A 12434-nucleotide genomic window follows, 5' to 3' on the forward strand; every position below is an offset into this window, starting at 1 on the left:
TGTACTTCGTATCTTTATCGGGAAAATACATACTACCCACCGGTGATACTAGAGCGGTAGGTGGATATCGAGGACATAGACTGCAGCGGTGTCTTGGTAGGCGCGGTCAATTACGACCATATAATATCTGTATGACCAGATCTTGCGCCTTTCATCGCCAAGAACACCAGTGGCAAAAGCATCGGTATCTTGCGCCGGTAGTTAAGCCTTATTACAATGGCTGTAACCGTGGGTAGGTGATCTCCTGTTGGGTCATCCACGGCACTCGATCATGGGGGCTAGGAACGGAGGAAGGCGTCCGAATGCCAAGCGGGAACGAGCCACAAACATAATTTCTTTCAGCCAAAAGCGCCAGCTCTCTCCTCCAAACGCCAACTTCTAAAATAGCACGGTTTACCTCATCCAGGAGTCTTAAGAACCTCCCCCGACTAGGCTATTGCCGGTCCAATCTCTAATGCACGAATGCGACTGCCGCAAATCCTGATAGCGGGTGCAAAAAATACACCAAAAGATCCGAACGGCTCCCTACACTATCCAGCAAGTCGATTGCGGTACAGTTAAAATATAGCGAGTGATTGATGGCACCTTGTGGGGGATGTAGAACTACAGCTCCATATTCTTCGATTTGGCCTTCAGTGCTTCAATCATCAGGACCCCGACCACATATCGCAAGGGCACAAACTATTGAGATTATCCCAGGGAGAGAGCAGCAATGGACATCGAAACATGGAGATAGGAGATTATGCTTGGCTGTCTTTGACTTTGGAATGAGGTCGGTGGTGAGCGGCCCACTCGAGCCTGTATAGCTATAAACAAAGCACAGATATCGGGAAAATGTGGGCATTTCACAGAAAATTAGTGTTGAGATCTGCCTAGGCAATTGTTCCAGAAGGTGGAAATAACATACCTAGGTAAGGGACCGTCCAAAGAAGGAAGATGAGCGGATGGTTCACGCGGAAATGTCTTAGAGGACTCGCAATGCATAGGCACTACATATTCACATAAGCTACAGGATCCCTCTGCGACGAGATGTCCGTCAGATTCTTAGCCACCATTTAGAATGTCCACCATATTTCGGCTTGGCGTCTCGGCTGCCATGCCAGCAGACTGCTGATTCATAGGGAAGGGAGTGATCGGTCCACTCTTACGATGAATTTAAGACTTTCAATTCCCGTTCGATTTCCTTTGCAGTTACCCCTGTTCACTTCCACCGTAACTTTTCTTGCTTTCCTAATCTTTCCAGTGCTTAAAATGCCATCCAAATGCTTTCCCAGTGCCAAAACAATACCAACTCCCTTTTTATGCGTTTAACGCCGTTCCTATTCCCTATAGTAATGAGGCGGCCTCAAGGATGCTTTAGCCGACCATTTCAAAATCTACTTGCTCATCTCCTTGTTGCAACCATCGTTCCCCTGCTTCGACAGCAACTCTACTGTCCCACCACCCCTCTCTTCTAGGCACCATAGACTTCAGAACATCAATTGCTTCTAGTTTCAACTCCTGGTCGGGGCAAAGCATACATATATTGACAAGTGAGGGTACGATGCCAACATCGAATACGAAAGCTCGTAGGAATTTGGGGTGGGCTACAAGGCGTCGGGAGAGCGATAGAATTGCGTGTACCGTTGGAAAGCTATGCAAGTCTCCAGCAGACGAACCAACTGGAGCTGAGTTTGATGATGCGAATCCGTTGGCGAGTAGATCGGTAGATAGTGCTTGGATATGAAGCATAACTGCCGCTACAAAGAGAGAGTCCCCAGCGGGAGTCATGGAATAATTCAAGATAGACGAGAATGCGTCATGCCAGTGTGCCAGCTCCAGGCTTGTATTCTTTGAATTCTCGACGCCGAAAGACTTGTACCACGCTCTTAATTGAGCAGGTAGGGTGACCAAATCGAGATTGGGGCTATCGTTAGACTCCATGTTCCATAAGTCTTTAATAGATTCGGGGGGCTGGCCAGACGGCATTATCCGCCATTTGATATCTTCGAGGTAAGCCCTTGCTTCAGTCGTAGTTTCAAATCCTCCAGGGATCTCAAGGTGTTCCTGAGAAAACAAACTGCTGAATATTCGGTTTGGCTCGGGCATTCGCGTTTCGTTCTTGCTCAAACATGTGAGGGATGGACGGTCCAGGCGCATGAAAGCTGTGAGCAGCTCATCATCAATCGCTGAGCTTCCCCTAGCCCCAAGGGTATTGGTACGTGTGAAGTAGAAGGATTGAGGGGTGCTGGATATTTCCTTAACTATCATTTCCACAGCACTCCGTACATGGTCGATCGCCCTGTCGAGATCACCATGGAGAGTCTCGAAGCAAAATATGAGCAGAGCGCTAATAAGGGCTATTCTGATAGAATCCTGACCGTTAGCCACCATCTCTCTTATCCCTTTCAAAGCCTCGCCATATTTTTGCAATGCATACTGATGATGCGCACTAGTATCGATATCTCGGGCGCCTAGTTCTGATTTTGTCATGGCTAGACTCAACGCCGCAGTTGCCACTACTAACTGCCGTATGGCAGGAATGTCGCAGGCCTTTAGGACGAGGACGTTCCACAAGCTTGGATCAAATCCGGTAGAAATTTCGATTGCCGTCTCGTCTCTAAAATGGAGAAAGTATTGGTGCTCTCTCTCATCCTGGAACACAACACCAACCGGGAGACCTAATTGACGAACCGTAGGGGCGGGCCTAGGGGCAGGCGAAGGAGTCCTGGAAGGTGATGGTGATCCTTGCATAGCCTTGGACAACAGCCTTCTAGGTACTTGTAGACTGGGTGCTTTGGGACGAGGATTATCTTCGTTCGAGGGATATCCGCCACATATCCGACCGAAATTTGAGCATCTCAAACAATGAGGCTTTGCCTCGTCGCATTTTACCCGACGAGCCCTAGAGGTGGAAGCAGTTAGCCGATGAACTTCTTGAGATGTCCATCCGAATCAGGTGGTTTTCTTCAGCAACCTGCTCCCTGAGCTGGAGAAACACCAAAAACAGTGAGTTTTCATATATCGCTTCTCCTCGACCCACGATACCCGAACATGACATCAAAGAGATATCATACATACTTGCAAGTCACACAGCCAGTTTTAACCTTTGGCCGGCTCGCTCGTGGCTTCTTCGCCTGCGACATCTCGCCCGTGGAGCCAGTATCGCTCATCGTTCTACGCCTTTCTTCAACTTGATATCGGATCAGAGCAGACGGGAACACTGAGTCCACAACCGCATGGCTAATATTCAATGGATTTATCATGAGTATGAAACAAAATATCTACAATCTAACGCTGAAATGGATCCTCTTAATATACATCTCTTAGCATCCGTTGCAGAAGGATGAGCCGAAGCCTGCTAAGGGATATACCACTGGCTGTGGATGTCGCACAGCCAACCATATCAAAGCTTAAGGGGCAAGGGTTCTTCGCCTCCTCATAAGGCTGTACCATACGCCAGTTACTTGCTGATGTAAGACACCAAAATAACGAAGTCCATCGAAAAATGAACGAGGTCCAACACAATTACCAATTCTTATCTTTAACTAGGCGGAATCCAGGTGGCTGTTGTGGTATATGCGAGGCTATTTTTTTTAACGCGAAACATTTCGGTACACATCTGACATGACCTGGCACTGTTAGCCTGCCTGTGCCTCATTCGGTGGATCGCTAGCTTTCATCGCTCCCTCCCTAACGAGGTCGCAAGGCTCCGTCTGACAGAGTCAGCCTCGTGGGAATACCATTCTCGAAAGTTGCCTTATGCAAGGATGCGTCCTGGAGCTGCGCCCTGGACTTGGCCAGGATATTCCTCTGGAAATGTTTTCGGGGGGGGCATCCGTCGCTCTCTTTTTACATCAAGAATCCGTTTGAGCTATTTGTATCAAGCAAAGGTCATCCCCACACCCCGCCACGTTGCTTGGCCTCATGGTTCCCGGGATGCGGCGAGAACACTTGTCCCGAATATTGGCCGGCATATGTCGGTACTTTCTCACTTGGGGGTAACGTTGTTTATGCAGCAGTTAGATGGCTCGGCTCATATATCCTGTTCCCCGGAAAGTCGCTCTACTCCACCCTGTGAGATCGCTGCAGCCATTGCTTCGCCAACTGTTTGTCGCCTAGACTTCCGATAATCACCACCCCAGGATGAAGCTGGTTGCTATATAAAGAATCCCACCGGTGAGCATCGGGCCTCGGAGTGGTCCGTTCTATCGGAGTTAACTATAAGGGATCCTACAGTGTGGCGGTGATCGCTCCATTTTCTTCCTACAGAAGCTTAAGCTTCGTGTCCTCACATTGACGTCAATCTTCTAATGGGATTATGAGGCTGTGAGGATTATAGCATAGGTTTTGTATCACTCTCCTTTCACGTGTCGGACACTGATTCCGGCGAAGCATCTCGGGGGTCCGGAATTGCAAAGCCAATTTTAATCTCATTGCCTTCTTGACTCCCCTCGGAATTAAATTCAATATTTGTACATCTCCATTCAGTTGCTATCTGATGTGTTGGCCATCCCGTTGCTATAAAAGAGTCTTGCCTGTGACGTTTTCGGTATTTGTGAAGCATGTGCTGCATGTCCCAGGTTGTACAGCGATAAGTAAGTCATATTTACCTCTACTTGTCTCAGGGATAATATTCCTGCAAGGCCAATGTTGCTATAATGCGGGTACGAAGGTGAGGGAGGCTGTCTTCCATGTGTTGCATGTTTCTGTTCTCGAGGTTGATGCCATCAACCTTACATCAAGTATGCCCGGCCAACATTATTCAACCCAAAATGGGCCTTGGCGTGATTTTGGCTGAGAATTCTCAGGGTGGCTTAGGTACCAAGTAGGATTCTTATCTAGCTTTTCTCTCCATGTCTCACTGCAGCTAGGGTGTTGGGTTAGTGCCGACCTATCCAATTGGAAGGATTGCAAATACATTCTATTTTGAGACGGATTTATTGCCAGGTTTCTGCCTTAACGATACCGATATGCTTTATCCTCTCGTACTTTTCACACACTTAACCCATCCTCGAGGAAGTGGTGCCACAGGGTTCGACCCATCCCTTTCTCTACCATACCCACCTGGGATCAACCCCATACATGAACTTACTAGATCTCCTTTTCGTTCCTCAGCATCGACGAAACGACGAAACCCGTAGGATTTTTGATGTTTGCACCAGCTGTAAAATGTCAGGGAGGGGTTTCATGGCCAATGACGAGGCCAATTTATGTGAGTCAATATAGCTATACAGCTACGGACCAATATGGCTGAATTGTCACATTGAATCTGTTCATACCACCGTACAATTAGGGAGTCCCATGCACTATTACTATACACCAGCAGAGTCAAAATATAACCCATGCTCACCACGGCCGTAATAGCTTCGATTCACACGGCACAGTACTATCAACGTTCGATTCTCTCGCATTTTTCAAACCCTCCAAGCCATTCCGACACATTATGTGTTCAACCCCCCGGTGTTCTTATCGTTTTCCTGCTCGTGCCAAACGAGAGAGGTACCTAGATAAGCTATCGTAAATTTGCTATCATCTGTTCTAGCGGCGGTATTTCGTGTACGACAAAACATCAGTTTCATACTGTAAGTATTACAGCAAGTTGTTACAAAAGAAGTGTATATATAAGTTATGGACAGGTCTGGGAGGGAATTCGCGCCGTGATTCACGGCCGAGAGAGTCCTGGATGCTAGGGCTGGAGGTTTTACATGTTGGAAACGATGGTTGCTACTGGAGTGCCAGAATGTGGATGACTGTATTCATTTTATTCCCATTACATCAGTCAATCGGGGTAGTACTCAAAGTTAATTCACCTGAATCGCATCTCCTGGCCCTTATACTCATTTATATGTGCAGGGAGGCTGCTTGCAAGTTTGGATATATTGTTTACCAATCACTATCACACAAGACTAGAATGAGTATAGCTCTTACAGTTTCTGCAAGCGGCTTCTCGTCTAGAAACAATGCTGCAGAATGATGGTCTCCATTTCGATGTCTGATCTATAGCCACTCCACCCGGCTTAATTTAACTGGGCATGTGAGAATGCTATGCCCCGTTTATCTTTATGCTCATTAAACGTCTTCCCGACTTTTCCGTAGCACACTAAATGGCCTTCTCTTTAACCTATTCTTATATTTGGGTATTAAACATGGATTTCCATGCAGAAGGAAACCTGAAAGCACCCTCGCTATGATTCGAAGTTGTTCAGTGGGGCATCATTTATCCCGATATTCTCTACATTCATATTACCTATTAGAGGCAGACACCTCTCTATCAATTATCTCATTCATACCTTCCTTCCACAGAGCCCTCGTAATAGAGAATGAAAGGGACACTTCTAATATTGGTGAATCATTCAAGTCAAATACCCGAGATTGGACGCCCCGTAATTGAAATGCCTGGAAGATTACTTCTACACCACTTGATTAAGAACCCTTCTTGGGTTGCAGTTTTTTATTGCAGAGTACCTAGAGGAAGGCCTTGCCTGATCTACCTTGCTTGGGGCACACGCTAAGAAGGGATGGGCTAATGCAGGGCCCCTAAGGGAGATGAGTTGGGAATCTAAAGAGGGGGCACTATGGAAGGTGATGCGCAAGGAGATGATGCCCATCTCCATTTGTCACCTTGACTTGGCGGGTTGGTCCCCCTACAAAGCCTACAGCGGTGGGTCATCGACAGAAGAGTCTAGTCGCCAAAGCTAGCACCTTAATTTCAGTCTGGTTAGTTCATTCCATAAAGACTGCCTAAATATATTTAAACCTGTTATACTAGGTAGCAGATACACTCGTGCCCCACTCCGATATCCGCGATAACAAACATAAAGAAATAGCAGGTTCATACCTCCAAAACCGAAATCTCACATATCGACCTCCACTTTTCAATCAAAATGCCGGGGGCTATGCTGTATCAGTTTTGCTATGTATACCTAGACGCATGATCCCCCCATAGCTAGGTATGAATGAGCCAGAGCACAACATAAGGTATCCCTAAATAAGAAGCTTTAGGTGTCCGACGCTCACTGTCTAGTATAGTGGCGGAGAGGTGAACTGTGATGTTGCCTTTCGTTGTTGATTTAAAATCATAGAACCAGAATCGTCATTATTAGAAAAGGGGGAACTATGAAGAGAGTGGGTCTAGAAAGGTGACCTTAACCCCAAGTTCTAGGTATCCCTCTCTATAGTAAACTCCCAATTGAAGCTATTATTAGTCTATCGTCGCCGTTACTGGGATTGTAGGGCAGAATTTTGGCAATTTAAACGGTGAGTTCGGTAGGCAATGTGGGAATAGAGTCGGGCCTGGATAGGTGAGGTAGCCTCTATATCGGGCCCCATGCGGTCGTCGACGTCTGGGACGCCCTTGTGCACGCTACCCCCCCTCTAAACACTTGGCTCGTGTTGGGCTGCTACCGCATTCGTCACGACGGTAGCGCCGATGTTCCTAATCTGCTGTTCTGCTCCTTTATGTTAGGGCCAGCATGACAACCGCGGCTGATGACATGGCCCTTGTTGAACCCCTTGTCCTACCTCAATAAAGTCATTTGATTATATTCTCTTACAATCAAACTAGAGGCTAGGTAGCTTACCCAATTAAGACAAGTAGTTTAACAAGGACCATTTGCCAGCGCAATACAAACACTTATAGACTATACAGCTGTAATTCACACGCCAAACTGCCCACACAACCTCATTTATAGGGGCTCATATGGCTGGACGACTTAGGAGTTTCGATATGTGGTGGCAACAAAGCCCCAATGGCCGTCTATGCCGGCAAAGTAAAAACGTTGGGACAGGGGGCCAGAGCTGCTTTTCATCCCATCATGGTGATCATCACCTTCGCCTAAAAAAATTATATTTGCATTGAAAACCAATACATCACAACAGCCAAATTAACCAATGCCGTTAAGTAAAGGTGTTTAATACAAAGCCTTGACTGGCACTATACAATTACTTAGAAGGTGTACCTGCGCATACTAAAACTAATCAAGGGCAAACTTTGTACCCTCGAATAGGATAGTTTAGACATCATATATGAGGAACAGTGAGATAATATAAACGCGGACACTCTAGGCCAGATGTTTCTCTAGCAAGTAAACTATGCCTAAACTTAGAGAATCAGAGGCTAAGAAGGTGAATAATTTCTTGCATACTATGTTAAACAGCAAAGTAAATGGAAAGAGTAAATATGTATGGCATAAATCAAAAGGACATTTTCTTCGACAAACATTTTAGAATTTACTTGACTCGCGCAACAACAAATTTTATTAACTATTGATTAAGAGAGGCCGAGATTTTGGTTAAGCCAAGTCTATGACAAATTTAACTGACATGTCGTAAGAGCTTGGGGTTTTGCTCGCGGCAGCCCCTCCTCCAACAAACCCCAAATTCTACTTTGCTTGGTAGTTTAATGAGTAGGCGACTCTTTAAAAACACTGAAAAAGTACCAGCTCTGTGATGTTGTAAGCATACACCTACACTAGAAATGCCACGGTACACAACGTAACACAAGGCTATATTATATGTTTTAACCCGATGCTAGAGAATGGCGAAGTGGATAGACGTTGAAGCTAATGAGTGAGGGAGGCTCCAACTTGACCGCAAAAGAAACTACAGCGCTCAATGACCCCAAATTTCAACGTAAGGGTAAATTCCAGGTCCAGATCACTAGCAACGAAACGGAGGCTTAACGATACTGTAGAGTTTCAGTCTTGCTTAACTCTCTACCCCCAAATAGCTAGGAATAATCAATCAAATAGAGAGAGATTATTCTATAGCATCAGATGCCATGTAGGACCGGACACAGAAACATCGCCATCCACAACTAGCAGCCAGCAACACCACGAACAAGAGGAAGCAAGTATTGTAGCTAGAGATGACGTTAAAAGAAGGAATGTGCCAAGGTAGGCAGCGGCCGACAATTAGAGATCTCTTCATTTGCCTAACTGCGCCGTTTTGATGCATATGCATACTGTATGATGCACATCAGTAGATTTGGTGTTATTCGGTAACGCCGGAGCTACTGCACTCGGTGTTGGTGACCTTCCGTAAATGGATATTCCAAACCTCGACCAAACAAAGAGGAACAATTTGGTTACAAATCATACATCTGTGATTTGCAGACTGCTTGCCAATATTGGTAGGCGTTGCCGGTATTAAACCGCGATATATGCCGCCAACAAGCTTTAGTAACTGGAAAAGAGCGCCTGGTGTAAATACTGTGGTGTAGAAGCGCGATTCAAATCTTCTATATATATTTTCTTGAAAAATTGCCAAAATAACAGTAATGCATTCTGAGAAGAGGCATACTTGAGAGACTCCCGAACTTTCGGAAAGTTAAAGTCAGCCTACTGCTATATAGGTGTCTATATATGGAACAATATTTATAGTTTAGTATAGAATTATAGATTATGAAAGTACACGAAGAGCCTGTTGACGTAGACTAAATTCCTAGAATCGACCGCCTCGCCTTTACTGAACACTTGTCAGTATAGATGTACAGAAACAGATGAATAAAGACGAAGTTCGTTGACAATGGTAGCTAGATGAAGATTATCATGGTGAGGACTCCGAGCCACTCTCGGATAAGCGGCCGAGGGAGGGCGATGTACTGGTACATACCTAGGTACGGAGTATTGACGTCCAGTCGGAAACACGAAGCGAACAACGAGACATAAGGCTTTTAAACAAGCATAGTGCGGTAGCGGGGGCTAGGCTGTCATAGCGGTATGACTTACCGCTGGGCGTCCGCTGCGGGCCGACACAGCGGCTGCGGAAAGGGGGGGAGTTAGCAACGTTGGCAATATCAGCCGACTCCCGACTCCCAAGTCCCAACATCCATAATCCTCACACTAGAAGTTTGCAGTCAACAAATAGCACGATGGTTGTGCTGATATACCACATGAAAGGGAGCTATCACCCTGCTTGAAACTCATGTGCGAGCGTGTGGCGAAGGTTTTGAAGATTTTCATGCACCATCGGCGGCTTGGGCCAATCATCCACTGACGAACCGTCACGCTGGGTGCCACTCCCTCGGAATCCTCAGGCCTGGCTCGCAGCTGAGCTGAGACTGGGGTTGCACCATGCAAGTAATTAAAGCAGCATACTACGTACATCGTACGAAGCACGGAGTACATCGTTCAGTATTGTGGGCGGAGAACCCATAGGTCTGTTGAGCTAAAAGCGGTCTGCTGAAGCCAAAGAGGCAAGGGAGCAACAATACTGGTTGTCTTCGATCTCAGAGCCAATCTCCAGGGGTATAGTCGGCCCGGAGTGCTAGTTTGACAGGTAGATGAGCCCCCCTAAGGGCCAAGAGTGGTAGACTAGGCGGTTGCATTTATGAAGATGGATTGCGAACTAAGAGAAACAGTGAGTCTTGAATATCACGTCAGCTCCGAGTATCGGTGACAAATTCCACATGTTGTCAGCCTGTCAGACTTGTTGGAATTTCCCCATATGAAGCATTGAAACATCAGCAGAGCTGAACCGTCGAGGCCAAGTGCTTGCCAACTCTCCATCGACGGCCGCAAAGATGATAAATTGTATTGAAATCGAATTTATTAACTGCAGTCATACTCAGTCAACATGTTGTAGTCACTAGTGGAATTGTAGGTAATGTAGACGGACGAAATATTTCGACGAATTAATAGTTCTATCTCATAGCCTAACTAGGCTCAGTGTTGCGGTCAGATATCTGCATCTGGCTTGGTATGGCTTTTGGGATATACGTTGTAGGGTAATTAACTTGCGCTAATTTAGAAGAACCTGCTCGTCGTTATATAGACCAGGCTCCAGAATATAGTTCTCGCTCGCGCGTGACAGAGTTCGTTGGATACAACATTGTGAAACTTTCAGGTGCTGGTTTCCTGCATAACGGGGGCATGGTTTGGGCCAAGCTTCTAATTTTGTCAGCACCATGACCGAACGACTTTTAGGCGTCATCGAACGATCAATCCCACGGTAAGGGACAGGATCTGTCCCAAGAGACCGGGAATATGAACTTGCTCGCCTAGCATCTACCGTCCTCCGTGGGCCAGTGGACGAACCGGCACTTGAATGGATGAATGTGGTAGTCCATACGGAGGTACTCCGTATGCGTGGGAGAAATGGCACTACATCCATACAATGGTACTTCACTAGCTGGCCTAATGTCGGTGGCCGAGATAGAGAATTTGGATGGAGAATCTGGTATGATGGTGCAGAAATCCCGTGAGGGTTCAAAATGGAAACCTTGCCTCTTACTCCCGAATTTTGTGATAGATCATGTCTGGTGTTTCCAAAGTCATGACAAGGTTCATTCGGGTGACAAGGTCGGGCGGAGTTGCTGAACATGGACTAGAATCATGCTGTGTAGCAGCAGCGTGATCGCTTGCCTAAGACTACTAAAACATATACAGCTCCATTGGTGTTGGACAGCATGGAAGTGCATGTGGTATTGCCTGGGACTCGCCTGATCACGTTTCGGCTCATAACCTTCGGCGTTAGGTTTGACGTAGATGGGCAAGGTACAGTGCGCACAACAACACACCAGACTCGTGATCCCACATAATCTGTGCCAAACAACTGCCCCGCAGGATTTGTTCTACGCGAGGTATGTGGTCGTAGCGACATATCCAACTATGGGGTTCAGAGCAAACGGATGGATAAGGAATAAGCTCAACTCGGGGACTTTCCTGCCGCACGGCAAGAGACGCTCTCCAGCCACTACAAGTCTCGCAAGCACTGCGGATGTTTCGTGGAAACAAATACCGCTACGAAGTACAGCGTCCCTGGACAACTTGGGGGCGCAGGGCGAGACGGAACAAGCTGCCGACGCGAATAAAATAGGTGCTCGATGAAGATCAGGTTGTGGCTGGGGACGGCAGACCACCTCTGTTAGCATCAGATGATCGAGTCCGCAACGAGAGAGAAGTCCGCCGAGAATGCAACGTACTGTCGTAACTGTACCCTCCGTACGTACTGTCCTGGATCGGTCCCCACTCCTCCCCAGCGGATCCCCACACCCACCCTCGCACAACCCTTTCCCGGATTTCTGGGAGAGCGGGGCCACTGGCTGGATCTTATCCCAAGGACTGGCCCCTGTCTGGGCCCCCTGTTACTGCGCGACTCTCCTATCCCTACAGCTCTCAGACCCTGGTCCACGCACCCGGCCACAAGATAGATCGGAATTGGGCCAATCATGTGCCCGAAGCGGTTGGCTGGGACTGCTCAGTGCTCACTCGCAGCAGCCGACTTGAGCCCTTTTCGGTGGAAAGACATGCTACCTTTAGCTACGGGGTGTTGCATAGTTGATAGCTCGCGGATAGCTTGGTGTTTTATGCCATGGCAGCGCTCTGCATGTACGAGGGAGACCGAGAATGATGGCGTTGAGAACCTGAGGCCCAGGCACGGCAGCAGCGAGGACTGACAATGACGTTGCCCTTGATGCAAAGTACTGCCTTCGGGAAGTGCATTCCAAGGCA

The 12434-nt window shown here is 47.2% G+C and overlaps 1 protein-coding gene across 1 annotated transcript; it reads right to left on the reverse strand.

The window, feature by feature from the left end:
* Positions 1–1356: 1356 nt before the first annotated feature.
* Positions 1357–3152, reverse strand: BP5553_02354 (uncharacterized protein; the record flags this gene model as incomplete). The annotated part of the gene is made up of 2 exons (XM_032010977.1): positions 1357–2884; positions 3061–3152. The coding sequence occupies 2 exons, from the start codon at positions 3150–3152 to the stop codon at positions 1357–1359; spliced, it is 1620 nt and encodes a 539-aa protein (XP_031875031.1).
* Positions 3153–12434: the final 9282 nt, after the last annotated feature.

This window comes from Venustampulla echinocandica (genome assembly GCF_003357145.1).
Source record: "Venustampulla echinocandica strain BP 5553 chromosome Unknown scaffold_0, whole genome shotgun sequence".
Taxonomy (NCBI): Eukaryota; Fungi; Ascomycota; class Leotiomycetes; order Helotiales; family Pleuroascaceae; genus Venustampulla; species Venustampulla echinocandica.